Source organism: Chanos chanos, chromosome 8, assembly GCF_902362185.1.
Source record: "Chanos chanos chromosome 8, fChaCha1.1, whole genome shotgun sequence".
NCBI lineage: Eukaryota > Metazoa > Chordata > Actinopteri > Gonorynchiformes > Chanidae > Chanos > Chanos chanos.
In genome coordinates this window covers 10,730,022-10,755,041 of record NC_044502.1, presented here as the reverse complement: position 1 = coordinate 10,755,041, position 25,020 = coordinate 10,730,022, and the positions used below count along the sequence as shown (strand labels likewise).

Sequence of the window (25,020 nt, the reverse complement as noted above, 5' to 3'; positions counted from 1 at the left end):
GACCTTAACATACAAAAATACACGCTGGTTTGCAAGATATGTTTATTAGGGATCAAAGTTCTTCCCTGTCCTGCTTATTCTATTAATCAGCCGTATCTATCTCATTTTATTGATAAGCTACCAGTGGATGTCGTTGTTCACTTCTTTTACGCGCGAAGTGTCACTCCTTAAGATGACCTCAAGCTCAGCGTAAACTGAAGTCGTCCTTCACTCTCCAAAGAGACGCGCGGCAGATACAGTGAAAGACAGAGAGAGTGAGTGTGTGTGAAGGTGGAAGGCACAGTGCAAAAGATACGGAAAGTAACGGCTGCTCTTACATCTTCTCTGGTTTTGCTTCTAGGTTTCAAGAAACAAACAGGATCACAAGAGCGCACGTCATTGCATACGACCTGGTGGACTGGCTGAGATTCATTTTTATGACTTCTACTTTATCTGAGCTATTATACCGAGGTACAGTGTCCTATGTGGAGATTTGTTCACCTCGTAAGCCAATTTAATTCACTTTCTTAGTTCATTATCGTAGAAGACACTTTTGCTTACTCGTTTTACAGTTTGGTTTGTGATGCTAGATTGTATGTTTTGCGGGTTTTATTTTAGAGTTTTCATTGTCCTGCCTCTAACACTTGATAAATACAAGTGTTTTTCAGACAATTAGCCGATTTCATTTTATAAATCGGCTTATTCACTATCATGAACGCTAGTGCCTCTTCAGCAATTGTGTTTTGAAAGGAACTCAATTTTACATCTTCTTCACAGGGCACAGCTGTATTTTTCAGCACAAAGTATACTGAGAGACGCGGATTGCAATGTTAAAGGTTTCGGATGCTTTGATCACTTTGGTGACACTGTACGGTGTCGTGGAAGTGGTGCTTGGTGGCTACGGGATGAGCATGTTCGCTGCACAGACGTCTCCGCCGGATCCGTGTTACGACGAGAACGGTAACCCGAGGAGATGCATCCCCGATTTTGTGAACTCGGCGTTCGGGAAGGAAGTGCGTGTTTCCAGTACCTGTGGCAAAACCCCCAGTAGGTACTGTGTGGTGACAGAGAAAGGGAATGAGAGGAACAGGAACTGCCACACCTGCGACGCATCAGACCCAAAGAAGTCTCACCCACCGGCTTATTTAACAGACCTGAATAACCCCCATAATCTCACGTGTTGGCAGTCGGAGAACTACATCCAGTATCCGCAAAACGTTACTTTAACGCTATCACTTGGGAAAAAATTCGAGGTGACTTATGTGAGCCTTCAGTTCTGTTCACCTCGACCCGAGTCTATGGCTATTTTCAAGTCGATGGACTATGGTAAATCCTGGGTCCCGTTCCAGTTCTATTCGACGCAGTGTAGGAAGATGTACAACAAACCCAACAAGGCTACTATAACCAAGCAGAACGAGCAAGAGGCTATCTGCACGGATTCTCACACGGACATGCATCCGCTCTCAGGCGGGCTCATTGCTTTCAGCACCCTTGACGGAAGACCCTCTGCGCACGATTTCGACAATTCGCCGGTACTTCAAGACTGGGTAACCGCTACTGACATCAAGGTTACTTTTAGTCGATTACATACTTTCGGTGACGAAAACGAGGATGACTCGGAGCTTGCCCGGGACTCTTACTTCTATGCAGTATCAGATTTACAAGTCGGCGGCCGATGCAAATGCAATGGTCATGCATCAAGGTGCGTAAAGGATCGAGATGGAAACCTTGTTTGTGAGTGCAAGCATAATACTGCAGGACCAGAGTGCGACAGATGCAAACCGTTTCACTACGATCGACCCTGGCAACGTGCAACTGCGAGAGAAGCAAACGAATGTGTCGGTAAGTGCCCCCATCTCTGCATCCTAAAGTTATTAACAGTGACAGAGCCTTGTTACTTGAACAGGTTTGCCAAGGAATACCCATTACGTCTGCACGGCTTTGGCTTAGTTAACATATCTCCTCATTCTATCCATCAAATGCAACCAGTTTCTTTAATTGAGTGACATTAAGAGTGAAGTATACGTTAAAGAGTTATAGTTTGTGGTGTAGACTAACGAAATAACACATGCCAGTGATAATCCTAATAAAATACTACAGTAGGCCCAATTAGAAATAAATGTAATTTGTCAACATATCTTAGAATAAGCACAGACAAAGTTATGTTTAAGTGTATGCTTATTAAAACAACACTTAAAGTAAGTGAGCCAATGCAATAGATAACTAGATAACTAGTATACCGTCAACACTTACTGCCAAATAAACAGGCAGGTCGTCAATAGAGAACTTTGGGTACAACTACAAACTCTTAAGCCTTAGTTACAAGTGGCTGGGAATTTTTGCCATCACAGGTCAAAACTCCAAGTCTTTGTGCATGTTAAGCACGCGATACGGTTCAGAATAGCTATTGATTTTAACTCTCTAGGTCTGAGCGAGAAAGAGATAAAGATAGATGATCAGTCACGTTTAGGATGTCTCTTGTCCGTGCTATTCCTAGACATAGCTTACATTGCACATTATACCTGAGGTTACAAAACAAACCCGAATGAACAGCGCTATCATGAGCGGAGAGACAGATTTCCTGAGAACCATACAACATGCCATTTTTTCATATTTCATAGGCAGAATTCACAGCCTACTCATCGCTACTCCTCCGGAGGTTTTTTTTCCCGAAAATAAAAAGGTTATATAGTGATTGCAAGTATCTTATCTGATCCTTAACAAATAAACAACAATAAAATACTCATGATATATCTCAACGATGTATCTCAATGATATACCCATCTATATATAAACCGATATATCTCGTTTTTTTGCAAATGTTAGAAAATATATAAATTGCACTGGCTGCTTCAGATCGCGGCTTGCAAACTAGCTCAATTTACTGTGTGAAAAATCCTAGTTGAAACGAGCCGCCTCGTTACCAAAGCACGCTGTATAATCATTCACAGTGGAGACATGTGTTTCACTGGTAATCTTAGGCACTCGTTTTTTTCCTACCGCAATAAAGCAATGCATTTTATTTCGAGGGCATTAAAACATACCCACAGCCATTGTTAAATAAAGGTTTTATGGAGAGTATTTGAGTTTACGTATGTTAAACGTATTTAACATTTATATGCTTACCATAAACTATATACAAGAATATAATTTCTGAAAAAATATTATTTTAATTTAATATCAATTTTGATGAGAATATTCAATCACATTCCACGTTCCAGCTAAAGTGAAAACTGGATAATATTTAATATATTAAAGGAAATTATTATTATTATTATTATTATTATTATTATTATTATTATTATTAGCGGGAGCGTTATTATTAAAAAAACCCCAAACGATTGTTCAGTATTGAAGTATGTATGGAATTATTATGAGATCATTTTAGAATTTATACGATGAATAAAAGAAAACGCACGTGTTGCGTGGCTAGAAAATGTAATTTTTATTATTATTTAAAGATTTCTTTATACTCATATAATTTGCAAGTGAAAGAAACAATGACATCTTAAAAACCCTGCGACATCTACGGAGCCACAGTGCCTACATGTGCCTACAGCTGTTTTACATTAAAGAAAGGTTGTTCCGTAACGGCAGGTGGGTCATCAGAAATACTGAAGTCGCGTTGCAGTTATCCAGGCCATCAAAAGCTTTGTTAACGGGTGGCGAGCTGCTACGTGGTGCAAGAGTGTTATGCTTACATGCTGAGATGTCTTTTCAAACGCACTAATTTTTCTTTTTAAACGCACTGCTATTTTAGGGGAGAGATGTGAATAAGACAGGGCTTTATATGTATGCATACACAGTGAGTGAGTGAGTGAGAGAGAGAGAGAGAGAGAGAGAGAGAGAAAGGATATTCCTTTTCTGTATTTTTATGGGTTCCAGTGTTGATTTGACCTATGAAATCATGAAGCAACAGTGGAAATGTAATTTAGTCACATCCTATATGATTCAGTTTGAAAGAGGATGCATAGTGCCCTGAAGTATCACTGCATTCTCACTAACTGTCACACTAACCACAAAACGCAGTGGGGTCCTTGTGTGTTTAGAACTAAGTCAGTCATCCACAGAGCTTTACTACATACATAATCAGTGTGTCTTGCCGGACTGTAGCCCCTCCCCCCTCTTTCCTGAATTTCTTTCCTTAATCAAAATACCTTTGTCAAGAACATCCTTGTCATGCAGCCGACTGGCATATGATTGACAGGCATGTGTTTTTTCTTACATAAAATAATGATTTTTATCCCTGTGTATGCGTACTGCACAGCTTGGAAACACTTGTCTTATTTGACCATGTTCCTCGTGTGAACATCACACATTGTGCAAGTTTTGCAGACAATAGCAGCTTGTTACAAAGCTAAATGACAAAATAAAGGAAATGCTTGCGCAAACGAGAGATACAAAGTGCATTGAAGGCAGCTAACTCCACGCAGGTGTGGTTCCCAATTTAAAATAAAATTGGTGGGCGTTACTGAGCGCATGCTCAGGAACAATTGTTTTGGCTGCCATGGCTACAGGAAAAGATTTCATTGGCTTTCAAAGAGGCTCAAATATCGCATGTTCAGTGGGAGCCTCAGAGACAACCGATGTTTTATGAGGAACAGTAGCTAAGGTGATGTTGGTGTGGACACGGAAGGGACATCAAATGTTTGTGCATTGCTTCAAGACACGAGGGGAAAACAGATGAGCAACTCAGAGATCGGTTTACAATGAATATAAATCTAGGGCGTGAGCAGGCAGTCTCATCAAGAACAGTCCACTGAGTTTTTTAGATGGAGGAATACTGTAGTCAGTTTACGCAAACAGCTGATTACAACATAAACAGTATGCTTGAGAGCAAAGCGGTGCAAAGAACACGTGCAATGGTAAACTGTGCGGTGTAACAAAAAAAGGTCATGTGATCAAATGAGTTCTCCTTCATCCCATTCTCAGTAAATGCATGAATGTGCTTGTGGCACATGCCAAAAGACACCTCGAGGCCAGAGTGCATATTTGTCCTTGGTGCGTGAGTTCTTCAGCTCCGTTATGGTGTAGGATAAATTTTCCTTATATGGTTAAGGTACAGTCAACCTGACAGAAACAAGGGAAACGTCCATTAAATACAAACCCAGTGTAATTGTGAATGGTCACTTTCATCCTTTGGTGGTGCATTGTAGCATCTATATGGAAACTATGAAAACCACTCATCAAGGCAGTCTCAGTCAATAGAGCTCAGCTTAATTTAACGCTTGCAGGAGGTTATGTAGCAGTGTCAGACAGCAAATTTTTTTTTGAACTGCCATCAACAAAACATTAAATGATGGAGTTTTCTTGACAGAATGATGTCGGATCTCTTCAGTAAATTTCCAGGGACTTGTAAAATCTGTGCCAAGATGTATTCAAACCATAACGGCATCTAGCATTATCACTTCATTGTGACATTTACCTTATACTGGCTGTTACCTTTATATGTTTTAAACACAAAAGAGGTGTGAATAAAGCTATAAATGGTACCTTTTAAAACGGAATTGTTTCTCTGACCATAGTCTATCAGGTATATTGGGCATGTTTTACTGCTAATTACTTTCCAATTCCATTTTATGTATTTATTAAAGGGAATGTTGCATGCATTCCTATTGATGAGAGAGGGGCTCACACTAAATTGCTGAAAGGTTCCAACTTGTTCTTTATCTATGTCACTGGACCCCAAACACAGTTTTGTATATGTCCCTGAGCTGTTCATGTCAGAAGACCAGTTTGGACACAACTGTCCCACAAAAGGAATTGTTCACCCTATATCCTTGACAGTTTATTTTTACCAAACCTGTGTGTGTGTGAGTGTGTGTGTGTGTGGGTGTGTGTCTTGTGCGGGCTCAAAAGACCGTCACTCACTGCATCCATCATGCTGTCAGCAAAGAGGTCCTTTTGCAACACATTCCAACACTATGTTTTCCTGTGCGCCGTGCCATCAGACCAAGCGTCGAAATGAAAAGATGGGCTAGGGGTGGACCCTGCTAAAGCAAACATCGCTTAAACAACAGAAGAAAGGTCTGCTTGACACCCCTGTGTAAGGGCAGGGCCCAAAGGCTGTGTGTGTGTGTGTGAGTGTGTGTGTGTGTGTGTGTGGGTGTGCGTGCTCATTGGACAGTACATGACTGACCTCTACTCATCCTTTATTATGAATCTTTAACCAGAGTGCTGCTTTTTAAAAGACTTTTTTTATCCATAAAGGTTAGCCAAGAGGCAGAATTGTATGAAAATAGACAAGTAATGAAATGCATGGGAGTGGGTAATTATGAAGAAGACAGATACCAAGGGAGACTTTTAATAGTTAGAGAGTATGTACAGGATCAATATTCAAGAGTGCAAAGAGTCATAGTTTTCTCTTGAAGTGCACTTTTACTGATTGGTTCCTCGAGTCAAAGAAGACCTTTATGAACTCCAGAGTACCCTTTGATGCCAATTTAGTTTATTGATCAGTGCAGGTCTCTCAGGAGGTTCTAATGCAATGAAACTAGAGGTGAAGGCAGAATGGAGAATACAGAATTAAGGACTGAGCTTTACCAAGGCAGATGAAACGAAGAATGTCAAAGATGCTCTTCGTTGAATTCATTGCAACCTGTCTTTGTTAGCCTGCATTATTTGAGATATAGCTTTAATAAAGAGAGGAGATTTTATTGTTAACTCTGCACATTATATTTTCTCCTTCATTTTTAATGAACTTGTAGAGCGGACGCATTTCTCTACCGCGTTGTCTGAATGTATTGCTGAAAGTGTAAAAAAAAAAAAAATTATGCCTGAATAATTTAAGGAGATAAACAAAATTACTGCAAGGCAGTTTGTATGGAAGAACTGAGGAAGTGTGTTGAATGAGAGAGAGAGAGAGAGAGAGAGAGAGTGGGAGAAAAAAGTGGAGACAGTAAGAGAGGAAAGAAAAAGAGAAAATAGAGACAGAGAGCCAGAAAGATTTTCAGCGCAGAAAAATAACCATAATGATACAATTATTTCAGAATGCTTTCAGACACTGGTAAACCTACAATTAGGACAAACAGAGAATATAATTCTCTTTCTATCACACCTTATAGATATTTTGAATGAGAGACCATAGTTTAGCTACTAGGTGCGGCAGCATCGAGACTGTTCACCCCATCTCCCCTCCGCTACCCTAACAGGCAATAACAGGCATGTTTCCCAAACCACAAGACCACTTTGCCAGTTTGAACAGATGGTCTAGCACTGTTATTCCAAGATTTTCTCGCACAGTTACATTAAATTTAGATTGTTGTAATTCCTTTGAGTATGATGTGTTGGGTTTTCGACTGACACAGGAGACCAATTTGCTTCAGGGATGACATATGAATAGGATGCTTCATAAGATAATTGAGTGTAGATATTTTAACCTTTTTCTAAGAGGAAATTTAGTGCTGTTGTTTTTGTGTGCTTGTCTTTTCCCAACACAGGAACTAAGACTGACATATACTGTCAGTGAAGCATAATTAAACGTTCCTTAGCTTGAAATCTTAATTATATGCCGGTTTTCATTTGAAACCTGGTAAAATAAACAGTTCTTAATATCTGACAACCTAATAGTGTCGTGTTATGAAATGTTCTGTAAAAAAAAGGGAAATGGTTTCACACAAAAAATAAAAACACAATTATTAACGTCATTAAAAAAAAAAAAAAACGTACTCCTTAAATGGCATGTATTTGTATACAGGTTTTTTGGCCTTTAAGGCAAAAATCTAAAGATTAATGTTACTGTTGCGAATATATGAGCAATAAGAGTGCTGCTTTTCTACAAACATGAGAGTTTTGAAACAGGTACAGTGTAAAATATTGTTTTGCTCGGTTTCTCTGGGACTGCTCTTGTCGGTCACCGCGGCTGCTGCTGCTGCCGCAGACGTTGAAACTAGAGTGTTCTGGTTAATGTTTGAGCTGACAAACAGGCTTTATGAATCAGGTTCCATCACCTTCAAAGGCGCCGCTGGATGAAGCGTCCCGCCTAACAAACAAAAGGCAGTGAGAAACGGAGGTGAGAACAGAGTTGCACTGCGTCCATTGCACTTTGCACTGTGCCCCCCCCCCCCCCCACCTCCCCTCCCCTTTTCGGCAACCCTCCCCGTTTCTTGCTTTTCAGCTGTCGGCTGGTTCAAACAAGCGAACTGTCTCTGTGCTTGCGCGGCAGCTTTCCGTTCTGATCCGATGGTTGCTATTCCAGGAATCCTTTATCAGTGTTTACAACTTTTTATACTCGTGTAATCCGGGGGTGGGATTCGGGAAGAACCTCGATTGAAATTTCTTCAGGTTAAGTGGACAGACACGTCCTCTTACTTTCTCCTCAGCCTGAAGAGTAGAGTTGTGTGTCGGGTGATTCTGTAGACTCACCTCCTATTACAGCTAAAATCCGTGCAGCGGAGAGGAAGGGATGTGTGTTCCCCACTGTTAATTGAAGTCAGAGACAGAGACAGAGAGAAAAGAGAGCCAAACTGATAAGTACGAAGGCTGTTGTAAACTCCGCGGTCGTGTGTTTTTTGAGAAGGCCCAGACCTCCTGGCGATATGTGTGCTGGCAAAGGGCCCACACTAGATTTCTGTTGCAGGGGGCTATTCTGTCTCTAGAAGGGTGCCTGGTTCCATTGCAACCCCCCTTCCCCCCCTCCCCCCACCACCACCACCACCACACACACTCCAGCCCCCCCCCCCCCCCCCCCCACCCCCCACCCCCCACTCCCCACTCCCCACTCCTGCAACAAATTCAACCTGAAGGCTGCCAGGCTGCAGCAGGCCCAGCCCAACGGGGCCATCTGCATCTCGTTTGTTCAGCCGCCATCTCATACTCACATGACTTTGAGGCGGAATGTGCTGAAATATGATGTTATTGCTCTTCTATGCGCAAGTGCTCGGTCTTGTTGTTGTGGGAATTGACTTTAAGAGGGTGTTTTGCGGGTTAAGTGTAATTATCCCGAATTCAAACCCTCATTAAATGTCATGTGGTGCTAATGTACAATGGCTAGAGTGGACAACATGTCAAAAGGCATCCAACTAGTAGTCTGTTTCACTTATGAATAATAACTGGAAGATATTTGGTAATGCAGGACATAGTCCAGGCTGGGGAAACAGTAATGGTGTTTTAACTGTGTAATTATCAGCCTTTTAATATTAAGGGTTGTCCAAAGTCCTACACTGCCACCTCAGAAGATGCTGGTGATCATATACTCCATGTGGTAAATGGGAGTTAAGATTGCCCGGGAGTTCAGTGACTCTATAGAGTAATCCAAAGGACACATTCACAGCTGCCGGCACTTGAATGCATGGATTGCACTGAGAGTGTATAAATACCTCTTAGAGAATAGCTGGTCGTGGAACTGGGTATGCAAAACCCCTAAGCTGTCCTTCGGCAGGACAGACCTTAAAAGATTTATCATAACTAAAATTCCTTTACAGGTAAAGAGAGACAAATAAGAGAAACGTTGAAAATATTTACTATTTTTAAAAATCACTGAAATAACAGACCGTTCAGTAACTAAGTCTCACTGAGATTGGAAAATTATGTGTAGTGCCTGGAAGAAATTAGTTTCTGATGTCTGAAAATATGTGTGTGTGTGTGTGTGTGTGTGTGTGTGTGTGTCTGTGTGTATGTGTGTGTGTGTGTGTGTGTGAGAAAAACATTGATGAAAGTCTCAAATGTGATATTCATAATAAGTTGATTTTGGAAGACTCACAGTTCTATAATGCAGGCATTTTGATATTTCTACCACATAACCAAAATATGGGTTATAGAGAGGTTCATTTGTCAGGTTTTGGTGTCAGGTCCACCTCCAAACTCTTACTGGCCATTTTATTCACAGTGTTAGAATTTATGATGCCATAAAATGCACAGCTGGGACATACTAGCACCAAAAAAGGTCAACAGCCAGTGAGTCATTTTGCCAGGTGACGTACAATGACGAGAAATCAGAGAGGGCAGATGTTTTTGAGGAAATTTCTACAGTTCGGTCAAATTCAGGCAGGAGCTCAGAAAACTGATGAAAAATAATGATTACATATATCATCCTTCATCAGGCAAAATCCTCCGGGTAACCAGCTGTGACGTTAATTCATCCTACACCTTTTATTCAGTCCCTCACTCAGTTTTTTTGTCTAACCAACATTGGCAATGGTCCATTCCACAAATGTAACCCTGTAAGATTTATTGTCTTTGATTTACAACAGAATAGTTTGCGAAACTTCAAGAAATAGGTTGACAATTCCAAGACATCTTCCTTAGAGGCAGAAAACGGGATAGCGTTCTCCCGAGAAGGAAGACAAAACTGCGATTGAGACTTTGCAGTCGGCACCTCAATTGAATGGTTCTTTCCCTCGGGTAAAGGCTTCATTTTTGAGGTTTTGGTTTTGTTTAACTGGTTTACAATATAATTCGATGCAGATTCCATTTACAAGCTTGAAAAGAGGAAACCTTGACCTCAGATTTTGAAAGGCGGTTTTTGAGGATGAGCCATTTCACACAGAGAAAGATGTTAAATTTGGGCTTCAGCTTTAAGGTCAATTCTTCTACGCCTTCTTCTATCTGGGGACAGAGTCAGGGTCAGAATTAGAGACTCCAATGTACACTTTTCCTTTTCGCTGACATTGTCACTTCACTGTCCCAGTCCTGTTAGCAGGATTTAGTGCGTGACAACTCTGATCCTTTACAGTACGTGTGTCTTAACGAAAGGAAAAACAGACCCTGAGTTGCTCTGACACAAAACAGATGAAGATAATTGGGTCAAATCACAGGAGTCCAGTGTCACCTCTCTTCTTCTTGACGGCTGCATGTATGTCACCCAACGCTCGGCCATGTTTAGACGATCATGTCTTCCGTAGATTTTATTACGATCAGTCGTCTGAGACTTCATAAAGACCAAATGTGGGTTGAACACAACGAGAATAGAATTACATTTCCACTCACACATGAGGTAGGAGAATACACATATGTGGTTTGTGGTTATATGGTGGTAAGACTGTTGTAGGTCAGTTGAAAAAAAAAAAAAGACAGAAAGAAAAATATGGCTTTTTGGCAGTCACTCTGACTTACACCTCACAAAAGAAGAACTCCACAGCCCAGCGCTACGTTGTTCTCATTTGCCCATGTTGATACCTGTTTCCCCGCCTGCCAGCCAGTGTTTATGGTATGGGGAACTGGATTGTCTGCCTGTCGACTGCTATCTGGCTCTCTGGGTACACACTGAGGGTAATGAATTCATTACGTTCTTTATTCCTTCATGAGAGCTTGTGTCAGCGCTGAGGTGGATTTCTTAGCTGCGGTTTTAGCAGTGCAGTGTGAAGGCTGCTGTGAAAGGCTAGTGAAACAGGTAATTATAACAGAAGATAGCATGTCAGTTGACATAGCCCAAATAATATAATATAATATAATATAAATTGATATAAGTTCAGATAACATGAAGTACTTTATTTGTCAGTGAGCCCGTCCTAACACACATTAGAGTAGTGAGACACACACTATGAGCTAGGAGCAGTGGGCAGCCGCCGCTGGCGCCTGGGGACCAGCTCCAGTTTTTTTGTCAGTGTCTTGGTCACTGACAGGAGTACTAATCCTGGCACGCATGTCTTCCTCCGGAGCACGCCCATGCAAACACAGGGAGAACATGCAAACTCCACACAAAAAGGACTTGGGACACCCAAGATTCGAACCCAGGACCCTCTTGTTGTGAGGCAACCATGCTAACCACTGAGCCACCGTGAAGATAAAATTATTATTGTAAAATTGATGGTTCATTAGCAATTAGTAACAATGTCAACTTTTGCAACAGAACCAGGAAATCACCCAAAGATCCAAAAAGCAGCGCCTTATGCTCAGTTTAACCGAAGTTTGGTTTTAGACTTTAAAATATAGGTTTTGCACTAGAGTGCAAATATAGGTTTTGCACTACAATTGAACACTTCATAGGTGAGAATCCAACCATTCAAAAATAATTAACTTGTTATTGTCTTTAACACTATGCCACTGAGACCTTACTACACCACAGAGTCACTGACAGTCTGTAATAAGACAGGCCTCACTACACCACAGACTCACTGACAGTCTGTAATAAGACAGGCCTCACTATACCACAGAGTCACTGACAGTCTGTAATAAGACAGGCCTCACTACACCACAGACTCACTGACAGTCTGTAATAAGACAGGCCTCACTACACCAAAGAGTCACTGACAGTCTGTAATAAGACAGGCCTCACTACACCACAGACTCACTGACAGTCTGTAATAAGACAGGCCTCACTACACCACAGACTCACTGACAGTCTGTAATAAGACAGGCCTCACTATACCACAGAGTCACTGACAGTCTGTAATAAGACAGGCCTCACTACACCACAGAGTCACTGACAGTCTGTAATAAGACAGGTCTCACTATACCACAGACTCACTGACAGTCTGTAATAAGACAGGCCTCACTACACCACAGAGTCACTGATAGTCTGTAATAAGACAGGCCTCACTACACCACAGACTCACTGACAGTCTGTAATTAAACAGGTCTCACTACACCACAGACTCACTGACAGTCTGTAATAAGACAGGCCTCACTACACCACAGAGTCACTGACAGTCTGTAATAAGACAGGCCTCACTACACCACAGACTCACTGACAGTCTGTAATAAGACAGGCCTCACTACACCACAGACTCACTGACAGTCTGTAATTAAACAGGTCTCACTACACCACAGAGTCACTGACAGTCTGTAATAAGACAGGCCTCACTACACCACAGACTCACTGACAGTCTGTAATAAGACAGGCCTCACTATACCACAGACTCACTGACAGTCTGTAATAAGACAGGCCTCACTACACCACAGACTCACTGACAGTCTGTAATAAGACAGGCCTCACTACACCACAGAGTCACTGACAGTCTGTAATAAGACAGGCCTCACTATACCACAGACTCACTGACAGTCTGTAATAAGACAGGCCTCACTATACCACAGACTCACTGACAGTCTGTAATAAGACAGGCCTCACTATACCACAGACTCACTGATAGATCATAATAAGACAACACGTAGCAACAAAGACTGCCAGACCAACAGCAGCCACATCTGCCAGAGTGAACAAAATTTGGATATTTACCATTTTTCATACCAGAAAAAAACAACAACAAAAAAACGTGTGTAGCAGTGCTTTATTTAAAGCTACAAAAGACATAATGTTCAACAAGAGGGATAATAATGACATAATGACGCAGTGCAGTTCACAAAACAAACTGTACGCCTTATGTTTGTGAAAAAAGGGCATAATTATTGGGCCTTTTCTTCATTCTGAGGTGAGAGAAATGAGTTTTTTATTGAAATGTGGCATTTTTTCTCACTGTGAAACTAAAGAGAAGGTGGGGGGGGGGGGGGTGTCTCATGTGTTATTCCCTGTTCCCCTATGAGGCAAGAAGCCATTTTGGAGGTAGGTTTGATTCATTGCCCTAATGTGGGGGGCTGAGTTTTGAAGATTGTTAAAGTGTCAGTGGATTGTTAACACAGATCATAAAGGGAGCTGTAAACAGTGAAGGAAAACATGCCACATACCACTAGCACAGATTTGTGTGACTGTTTCCCTTGACAACAGAGGACCTGGACGCTGCAGTGAATCCCATCTGATGACCTCAGCACCTCTAGGTGGTTCCTGCGATGCAGGCAAGTGTTTGTGCAGGAACTGTAGCCAAGGCAAATATACAATGGAGACAAAGGGGAAATGACCAGAGAGAGAGGGGGTGGGTGGGGGGTGATGGGGGTGATGGGGGAATGAGAGATGGGGAACAAGGGAGGAAAAGAGTGAGTATCCTGTTCAGGAAACTGAACATACAGTAGAGATGAGAATATGAGAAAATGTGGAACGGTCATATCACACCCTAGCACTGTCCCCGTCTTTCCCTCTTCTTTCGCATCCAAGCTAATATTTCAGATGGAAAAAGAAAGGCCACTTTCCCACTCCTGCGCTCACGTCAAGTACTTTTAAGCAGGCGCTTATAAAACCAACAACAAAAAATAAAAAAAAAACAGATACAGTACGTTAGTTTCAAGTATGATCGAATAAAGCTTTTCAAAGTGTGACCCATTCCCCCCCCCGGCACATAAACCTGTCCGGAGGGGACCGGTTTACCGACAGGACCACCTAGACTGAAAATGAGCGCATCGTCCTATGGCAGCCATACTCACACATCAGGCTCGGCATGATTAATGGGAGTATGAAATTCTGAATATTGAGCAGAGAGATTGCGCGATTGCAACAGTTCATAAGAAAGTTATGACATATGGCCAAAAGATATTTAGAGGTTTGTACTGTTTAATGCAGAGCTTGGAGAGTTTCCGTTAAGGCACTTGCACAAATAGCGTGCGCGGAAAAGCTTGAGATGTTAGCCTAACGGAGCCGCATTTGTTGAAATCTTCTCAAGAAGTCAAACATGGCACTGACTGAGAGAACTGGTATTTGGACACTTTTCTACTCTTATTTATTTTATTTTATTGAATTCTTCTGTGATGACCTCACATTTTAAGTAGGTTCTTACTCCAGACATTGCATTGCTCATAACTGACTCTGCTTCAAAGAATGCTAACTTGTTACCGGTGTGACTTTATGGGGAAGCTAGACTTTACCTCCACGTGTGTGGGTGTCCCTTACACTCCTCTCCGATGTGTGCATTTATGTGTGAGCAGTAGGGGTCATGAGGTCAGTTTTGATAAGATTTAAGCAAATCTCTCCAAACAGTTATCCAAATTCCAATATTCAGCCACACTCTCTGTTTGTATTAGTGTCTCTCCCAATAAATTCTCTCCAAGGGTTTAAGAATACAAATTGCAAAAAAAAAAAAAAAAATAGGGATGATATTTTGACCTGACAGTAATGGTGTGTGGAGAGGTTGGTCTCTCCTTGTGATGTCCAAAGCTTACGGTCTCTCTTCTGTATATATTTATGTTACCGCTGGAATGTATGGTTGAAACTATGCTTTCATTTTGAAAGACAGAGTGAGTTTGTATTAGCATCTGTGACTGTGTGAGCCATATGATGCATTGCGTACAGGAATTTGAACCGTCGGAAAAAGAGGGTTCGCTGAGGGAAAGTTTGTCAGGTCATCTCAATTAACCAGGACTGATCCCAGTTAATCCATCATTCTTTAGGTGCTGGTGATAAGAGAGAGCTGACCTTAGGAAGACCGTCTGTCTCTCATCTCACAAACACTACGTTCAGTAAAGAAAGAGAGAAAGAGAGATAGCGTTTTACTGAAGTGCCTGTAGCAGTGTCTGCAGTCATAGTTACGATGATCAAGATTTTATAAACTCAAAGAGGCAGAATATAGAGGGGGGGGGGGGGGGGGGGGGGTGGGGGGGGGGGGGGGGGTCTGAGGAACATGAGGTGCGCTAGAATAATACCCGACCTTTTTCATCACTTTATTATGGGTATATCACCCTCTATTGGCATGATATGACAAAGAAAACAAACTGAGCCTAATTGTTTGATGATAAGGAAATTGAGCCATTGCCACTAATGTCTGTGTTATGAGAAAAATACATGGTGGGCACGGAGATCCACAGACTTGGCTGCTAACTGCAAATGAATTTTTGATGCCTCACATGAATAATTGTTTTCTTAAATGCGTACTATTTACACATCAAGGGAAGAGATAATTAGCACAGCAAAGAGGTAGAAATAAAAGTGTCTGCGATCAAAGTGAACAGCGACAGGACGATCGTACAGAAGGTAGACGCTGATCTCTGGAAACAGCATAGAAGTCTATTTAAGTGACTTCTGCCCTGAGCTTCCAATAAAGTTCTTAGCATGTGTTAGCACTTTTCCCTCTGCCCTTTTTTTTTTCCAAAGGGTCTCATATTTTATCCCTTGCTGTAGACAATGAACTGGCTGAAGATGAAAAGCTACAGTGAGGATGATCAGTATGGGCCTGGGCTATTGTCTCCAGCTAACATAGGATGTTTGAAGGGGAGCCATTTAGAGTTTAAGAGAAGCTGTTTCCTATAGCCTAAGTCAAACCAGTTAACAGGAACTATTTCTTCCTTGAAGGTTCATCCACGTTCGCTTTCATGTGCCCCGAAATAGTTTAGGTTTTGAAGTGCACTAGACGTTGGTTTAAGAGCGCTCCTGAAGGAATTGCTTTGGACAGGAAGTAACCAGCGCCAAGGGAAAGAAACAAGCACCACAACAGTAGCGCTTGGTAGCTAATTCGCTAGAGTCTGTGCCGCCTGCCATGATTAGCAGGGTGGCTTGCCGCGATGTGCGTTTGCTCAGTGGAGCGTAGCTGCAGTTTAAGGGGACGATAGGGATCAGAATGTCAACCCCCTTTTCACAGCCTCAGTGCTCCCGGGGCCTCCCGGCAACCGTTTATTTATCTGAGGGAGTGAGCCCTGTTTCCACAGGATAGCCAAGCGGAGATACAGTATCTGGTTTCCATAGAGATGGGTGGGAAATGGAATGAGCACAGAGGCTCAATAACAAACAGTGCGAAAGAAAAAGATTGGAATTAGATTAAGGAACAGAATAACAGCGGTAGTGTTTGGGTTATTCCGTGGCGTGCCGTACCAACTTTGTTGAAAATTACACTTCTCCTAATTGACGGGCCCAACTCGTTATCACAGATTCTCCATTGCTCACAACGGGCAAAGGCTGCACACTGTAGATATCACACTGATAGAGCTGAAACCAAAGAAATTTGCAGCATAAACAGAACAGAACCTGTAATATAAGTGAAATGTTTTTACCTGAAATGTATGCTAGTATGCAGTAGTAATAGTATGCAATCCTTCTGTGTCTCCATTTTCATTTTATGGTCATTTCCAGCTATAGGGAGTGTGCTGTGACACCCTGCATGTTGTAGAACTAACTGAAACCAAAAGCTGTGAGCTGAATGGAACTTTTGTTTAGAGAAGAGCTTTGACTTCATCTCTGAATCGGCAAAAAGAAGAAGAGAAACAGGCTGTAGAAAGACAAGTGTCACTCTTCATTTCTCGTTGTTAAAACATCAACAGACCATCTTAGAATATAATGTAAATCCGTTAAAACCAGTTCTTTTTTGTGTTCTTCTCCATGCTCTGTAGGTGCATGTCACCTTTGCTCAAAGCAACCTTTCCTCCAAGTGGCCCCCTTATGCACATTAAAAGCTCATTAACTCCTTGCAGCGTTCATAATTATCATTTAATGACAATACTATTACACTGTCACTATACGTACCTTGTGATACTGGCGGCAAGAGGTCTCCTCATTGCGCAATCCAGAGTGCCCCCCCCCCCCCCCCCCCCCCCCCCCGAAATATGCATCTGCTTCAACAAACCCCAGTTCAGACCGGCTAATTGCTCACGGCTGGTGACTTAATTGCAGCAGGGATTTCGATTTCTGGACCTGACCACTCACTTGGCCTCTTTGCCTGCCCTGTGTCCTTGTTCCTGGAGTGAATGTGACAGAACAGGTTACAAATGTGGAGGAACATTTTTTTTTTTATGGTGAAACCAGCTTTATGAATGTTTTTCCAAGAAGGACTACTGTTTCTGAGTGGCAAAGCGAGTTAATAAGCCACTCCAGTGATTCCCAGAATGCAGATTGGGTGCATGACAGACAGAGCTCCAGGGTAACCACAGTCATGGAATCTGTTCAGGAACAATAACTCAGCTCCATCATTGTCTAAAGCAATTTGAGTGGAACAGTCCAGCTGCTGAAACATTTCTCCAAACTTCCAAACTTTCTCTCTTGTTTTTATTGGATCGTCATATTTCCCCAAACAAAGTAATAACCAGCCCTCTGGCCTATGCCATGTTTTCAGCCCCCACCCCCCCACCCTTAGTCTGTCAACACCGGGTACACTTTTGCAATACCTCGAAAATGACTATTCTATGACTATCGTGTTATGCATTTGTGTTACAACATCATCAGAGGTAAGCGTTGCTTTCCTCACAACATCTTCACTGTTCAAGGCGCTGGACATTCCGCACACACTTTTTTTTTTTATAATTATTCGTTAGACCCGCAGCGTGCACACACATAATATGTTTGATTCATTGCGCTAATATCCGTCTGTGAACATCTTGTCTCGTTATGTTTAATTTCATCCAGTCTGGAGTGTCCTCCAAAAGCAGTGGCCTTGCAGAGGAGCTGTCTTCACGGGACAGTTACAAGCCTTATGAACTCATGCTACGTCTTTGATGCTTTAACGCGACACATAAAATGATCGTACAGCAACGTATTCAAAAAACAAAAGCAAAACAAAAAAAAAATCGGTTAAAGCCACCAAGTGATTCTCGAGAGAATGGTGTCATATGTATGAAACGGTTGAGAAGGCGAGGACAACAACAACAACAACAACAACAGCAGAAAAGGACAATAAACGTGTCAGAGAAGGATCACTTCGGACTTTAGATTTACCGTATGGCCACGTCCTGCCCGCTCCTTTTTTTTCGTGTCAGAGGAGACAGCGCACGAAGCGTGTGGAGGGGACGGTCCAAAAAAGCGTCTCCTTGTTTGACGGAGGCTTGGACGGCTGCCCACTCGGAGGCAGGGAGAACGAAGCGCTCTGAACGTTTGTGGCAGGGCTCTGTTTTATCTTGAAACGTCTGAAGACAGTGGAAATACCTCCCTGACAGGCTAGCCTCCCTCTATTTACATAGTGACTGTGACGAGTTCCCAACCGCTGCGAGCACGGCTCTGGAAGAGACTCGAAAACTTGCTGTCTGACAGAATATGTGTGTGTGTGTGTGTGTGTGTGTGTGTGTGTGTGTGCGCGCGGTGTGTATGTTTTCTATCACTGGAGGCCAAAGAATACCCATACATACCTTTTACTACCTCTGGAAGGCAAACTTTTTTTTTCTTGCTATCTGTGAACAGAGGAGTACATACACGCATTCATATATACATGTGAAGACACGAATACAGAAATACTGCAGCATATTCCATCGACTTAAACTGCTTAAATGTGTTTATGATATTTTTCATTTTTAAGATTGCATCCCTTCTTCAGTAGAGACTTCAGTGCAATGCAGTTACTTTTGCAGAGTAGCATACATTTATTTACCTTAGAAAGACTCTTGCTGGAAACATCTTTTTCTCTCAAGTCTGTTTTCATATGTAGACCAGAGGGGGTGTTACGTTTCCGATGAGAGCTGGGATAACCCATGGGTATCGCTTGCTTTCCAGTCAGTTTAGCAGTGTTTATTAGCGCTCCTTTGTTTTGGGGTCAAGCGCTCCTCCTGGGAGACTACAGACCAACTGATAAACTGCAAAGTAATAGAAAAGATTAATTCATTTTAAAACAAGCAAAAAAAAAACCAAAACAGGACCTGTTCACTCTTTGAAGTAACCAGGAGGGCCATGATTGATAGAGAATGGAGTCGTTTTCAGGGCATACAGTCCACTCATGCTTCGTCCTATACTGTCCCAGTCTCATTGCCAGCTCTGGTCTCTACTGCTGCAGAGCCATTCCTGTCTGCCCAACTGAAGTCATTTTCATGCCCTATAAATTTTATTGAAAAATCCGCCGCGGTGGAATTGTGTTCCAATAAAGCAGCGTGAAGGCTTGTTAAAGCCGGCCGAAGACGGTAAATCGGTGAGGTGACACATGTTAATGACATCTGCAGCAGGGAAACCCTGGGCCCCGGAGCCCCCGAGCGTCATGCCACATTGCCCAGGGTGAAGATTGAGAGAGTGAGAGGGAGGGAGGGAGGGAGGGAGAGAGAAAAAGAGGGAGGGGGAGGGGGGGACTTAAAGGCCTTGCACCTGGTGGGCCGTCCATCACGCTGAGGAGCCTAATGAGGGAAAGAAAAGAATTAAAATGAGAGAGAAGAGGATCTTCTCTCCCTGAGGCTTATCCTGAGATGAACGAATCAGAAATCAACCCCCCCCCCCCCTCCCCCGTCCTCGGTTTTAGCGGAGATAGAGTTTCAAATTCGGTTCCTGGAAAAAAAAAAAAAAAAAAAAAGCATCCTCATGACACGTCAGCCATAGCTGGGTTTTAGAGGCTATGCTATTGAAATAAACAATGCTCCCCACCCCACCCCTTAAAACGAAACACACAGCAGGTGACGGCTGAATCTCGACACGGCCGAAGATCTTGCTTAAGATAACACGGCCCTTCCAGCGGATTGACGCATGTTCCATGAGCGTCATCGGCCTCGCCACGGACGATCCTCAGATCCGGAGCGAATGGAAACATAAGCGACCCAATCTCTCATCCATGGCCGCTGGAGGGTTGACTCACCATTGACTGCAGTGAGAAACTTTCCTATCAGGCGATGGGAGATGGTTGCTTCAAGAGACCCAGCACAGCAGAGGGTTTTTTTTAGTTAAAGGAAGGTGACACATTGAGTCAACAACTTCATGTTGACTGTGATCTGACGCAGTTATTTTGGATAAAGAATAAAAATAACAGAAATTTTAAAAAGAACAGTTCAGGGAAACATTCTCTGGCTTGACAGGGCAGGTTTAAAGCTGTAATCTTCAAACGCAGTTTATTTTCTCTCAAAGCTTTCGGGAGAGACAACTTGCCAACGTTTACAGATGAGTTTGTGACTAATTTGACAGGATGATATCTTTGTCAGGAAAGAGTTTTGAGAAGCAAATTTCAGCCATCCTTATTGTCAGAGAAGCAAAGTTAGCAGAAGACAGTTCCTCTGGAGTGTGTGTTGCTGCATGTCAAACTGATGTGATGCTTTGACAGGGTCTTAAGGAATCTGTTTCATGGCGACTCAAGTTAGTCCAAATAGACAGGCTGCGATGATAGATTTGAGCTATGCCTTTTTTTGGTTCCAGATGAGTTTGGATTGAGCTTTACTGTCAGTCACCTCATCTTTTATGCGTTCCATACTGGCTCATCAAACTCAGAGACAGCCTGCCCAATGGATCCTTACACTACATAAGAATTTCTTATGCAACCAGTTGGACGTCATTTTGGGAAAAATAGGAGTGTATGTGTATTATCATTGGCATCATAGGCTGCGTGTGAGTGTTGTTAGAACGAGGTTATTAAGGGCTGTGCTTTATGTCAAAATGTCTGAGGTAACCAGCCTCTATCCCCATTGTCCCAGATTATACATGGTATCTCCTCTATGTGAATACACAAGCTTTTCACTGAGTATGAATGTCCAAATATCGGCAACAAGCTATTACTCAATAAGATGTACCAAGATTGGAATCTCTTTTTAAAAGGGATAACTGAAACAACAACAACAACAACAACAACAACAACAAAAAACGATTAGAATAATGTGCAAAGTTTGAAATGCAACAGACTGACCCCTGAGTTTTAACTAATTAAGCAGCTCATAGAATACTCTTCACTACTATGGCACATTCATTGAGTCCTCAATGGCGAGGAGAGACTGCTAGTTCTTTTGTCAACGTTGTATAGCGGGGTAGCCCCAGTCTCAAGCACCTTCATTCAAAATCAAGGGGCTTTCACTGTCCATTAGTACCATTCCACATATGTGTCTCATTGCACTGTTTTATTACACTTCCTACAAAACACACTCTCGGTCTGGCTACGCATGCCACGAATCTCCCGCAACACTTTGCTTTAGGAGCGAGTCTGGCGCGATGAAGATATCCTCTCTAAAATCTAAAGAGTCGTGTATCCAGTTCAACTCAATTAGCTGGAGGGAGAGCCACGAAAACAATCACCACACGCCTCTCAAGAAATGACCCATTATAACATCACAGCTTGGGGTGGAAATGCCCTTCCTGGAGCAGAGGGTTTGGGGGGTGGGGGGTGGGGGGGGGGGCCAGCCATGCTGGGTTGCCTAACGAGTGGGCAGAGGAGCCGTTAAATGGGTGCTAATGCGGGAAACTGGAGGCCATTAAGCCCTCTTTGTTGTCGCCTTGAACGCAGCGAGGAGGCTCTTGACATAGGAAGGGGGCCTGATTAGTCCCCAGGCGACCAAAAGCCTCCCTTATCTCAGCCACTTACAATCGTCACAGACCACCGCAGAGGAGTTGAAGTGGAAATTCGATGCTGTGATGCTGATAAGACAAGCACAGTCTGCACAGCACATGGACGACACAGGCTAGGCCAAAGAAAAAAAAAAAAAAACAGAAAAGAAAAAGAAAAACGTTTGATGTATGTTTCAGGAGCCATTCAGTTATACAGCAAACAGATCTCTCTGTTAAGGCTAAACCAAGCAAAACAGAAGAATCAAACTGACATCAACCGGTCACATCACGCGCACCATGTTTCAATTAAGAAGTTACTTGACATTTTTTGTGTGTGTGTGTGTGTGTGTGTGTGCGGGTGAAACTTTTTTTCTGCCTTTACGTTTGAGAAAGTAGGTTTTCGAAAGGGATTTTTGATGCTCAAATCTCTTTGCATGATGAATGAGTGGTAGCTCCACTCACAACTCAGCTTCATTATAGACATCCCTTTGCAACAGAGGATCCTATCTCATGCACTCTTTAATTGCATCGACCGGAAAATCAGAAAATGTTTTATTAGCAGACTACATAACGCAGGGCCTCTGGCTCTGTTTGTGTCTTGTAAGGGGAATTGCATAATTTTTAAAACCCCAGATAGGAAAGTATAAATCTCAACACATTGAAAGCTGTGTTAAATAATTCACCGGGAGGTAACCGAACAGCTTGACTGAAATAAAAAGGTCACGCCGCTTGGACGTGAAAGTCAATAAAAAAAAAAAAAAAAGAAATCCTCACATTTCCAGTATATTCATTTTAATGTCCTCGCATTATTAATTGGTTTTCAACCACAAGAGGTTCCAATACTGATGCAAATGTAAGACTGAACTCAATTAGAGACATTTTTAAGTTTGCTTCATAATTTAACGAGTCGCAGACTGACTCTGACTGCAAAAGTAATTCATTAAAATTTTGCTTGTGAAACCTGCCAGCACTCTCAGAGAGTTTGAGTATGCAGGGAGATTCAGCTGAGAGAGAGAGAGAGAGAGAGAGAGAGAGAGGGACGAGCGTTACTACCACTAATTGGCTTTGATAGAGAACTAAATTAACTTGATGGAATCTCAGAAGCAGATATTACCCTTCCACCTCCTCTGTGTGCCGGGGAGGCATTCTGACCGCATCCAAATCAGCAGGATATGTTTGTCCTCCGTAAACAAATGGTAGGAAGTGAGTGCATTATTGTTTCCTCAGTCTGTTGATTTTGAACATTGCAACCACTGCTTATAAGAGCAAGGAAAAACAGGTTTCATCATACTACACAAAAAGCTGTCAGTTGCAACATGTCCTTGCTCATTTTAACAATCTAGAACCTTCTTGAAGTGTATTGTAATAACCGCTTAAGGGTGCCACGGGTGACACAAGGTCACTCTGAATTATTAGTGTGATGGTACAAGGGGTTCATACCAACTCACATCTTGTTTCATATGATGAGTTTATGTACAGTGTTACCTCTCTGCGGTCACATCACTAAGTATCACACTGTTCTTGAAGAAGAACAAACCACTCAAACAGGCCTCAAAGGGCTATTTAAAGGCCTTGATGAGAAACATTTTACCGATTTGCTTTCCAAGGCTTGTGCAAAATAAGAAATCTCATGTTGGCTGAAACTGGCAGAAAGATTGTGCGTGTGTGTATGTGTGCGCGTGTGTGCATGTTTCTGTGTGTGTGTGTGTGCGCGTGTGTGCGTGCATGTGTGTGTGTGTGTGTGTGTGTGTGTGTGTGTGTGTGTGTGTATGTGTGTGTGTGTGTGCATGTGTGTTTGTGTGTGTGTGTGTGTGTGGGTGTGTGTGTGTGAGTGAGCCCAGTTTGGACGACATGCTGTTTGACAGTGCTCACATTTGTCTTCAATTAGAGCCCGAGCTTTAGAGTTTGACACAAGGGTTGAGACACAGGTGTTTGTCTGTATGGAAATGAAACCCCCTGCTTTCTCACACACACACACACACACACACACACATAGCACGGAGGTGCTCTCTCAAATGTGTGTCATGTTAGGAGCGTATCCATGTCTGTGTTCCCCTTCCCTGAGACCAGTCTTGATTCTCCGTTGTTGTTCTCTACCCTGTCCGCTCCAGTTTCCCTGATCAAAGACTTTGATTGTAATGGGTTTCTTCCTGGTCGGCTCTCTCTAATCTTTGATTTGTTTGTTTCATGCTTAGGTGACAGTTTAGAAAATCTTGTTTCTTTTTCCCACAAGGATTTTGGAGAGACTTTTTTTGCAATGTGCTCTAGGTCTTTGTAAAACGATTCGTCGTTATCGTCATGGCTCTAGCCCCGTTTCGTTGTGAGCCGTGCTCGTAACTGCCAAAACAAAGGAAACACCAACATAAGAGATCACATCAATTAGAACAGAAATGCTTTACCACAGGATGAAAGTGACCATTCAGAATGGCTTTGTTCTTATTGGCCTTTGCCTTTAGTTGAAGAGGTTGAATGGACCTAAACTGTGACGAGAAATTGAAATCTTGTGATATATGTGGCTGAATCAATACGTTCAGTATATATTTGGGTTTACGTGCGTTTTGATGTGATCTTCACGAGAGTTCTTGCCATATTTTTCAGATTAAGAGAGGGGATGTAAAGCCTCATTCCCTGTAAAGATCTTTTGAATCCTGCCGGGTGTTATCTTTTTTCTAAGTACAGCTTTAACTGTTCAATCTCAGAGGTATCCCTCTTGCCTTAATTCAGCACATCTGGTTTATTTCAATTCATGTGGCCCAATCAAGCTGTATAAATTCGTGTCAGTTTGTTTCACAGTATAGCACAGTCGATGGCGTGTTGTTAAAAGTGTAATTTCAGGTATGAAATCCTTTGAATGAATGAAGATTTTTGTCTAGATTTTTCTCACGTTCCATTCAGGGTTTCCCAAAGTAACGTCACCGTGGTAGCATCTAGAACAACAACAGCAGCAGAAAAAAAAAAAAAGTTATACACTGCTTATACATTATAAATATTAAAAATAAACTTCATGGAAACAGGATGCAATTAAAGTCACTGTTAGGATAAATGAACATTTATCAGTGTTTATCAGAGAGAGGGTAACATTAAGAATACAAAGGCACAGTGTATAGAAGCTATCAAATGATCTTGTGTTGTAAAAAAAAACAAATCTA

General features: G+C 42.3%; 1 protein-coding gene across 1 annotated transcript in view; it reads left to right on the top strand.

The window, feature by feature from the left end:
• Nucleotides 1–806: 806 nt before the first annotated feature.
• Nucleotides 807–25,020, top strand: part of ntn1a (netrin 1a) — a 51,676-nt gene continuing 27,462 nt past the window's right edge. The window contains exon 1 of the mRNA XM_030782632.1: nucleotides 807–1,821. Coding sequence (XP_030638492.1) covers nucleotides 807–1,821 — 1,015 coding nt within the window. The remainder of the gene's footprint in view (nucleotides 1,822–25,020) is intronic.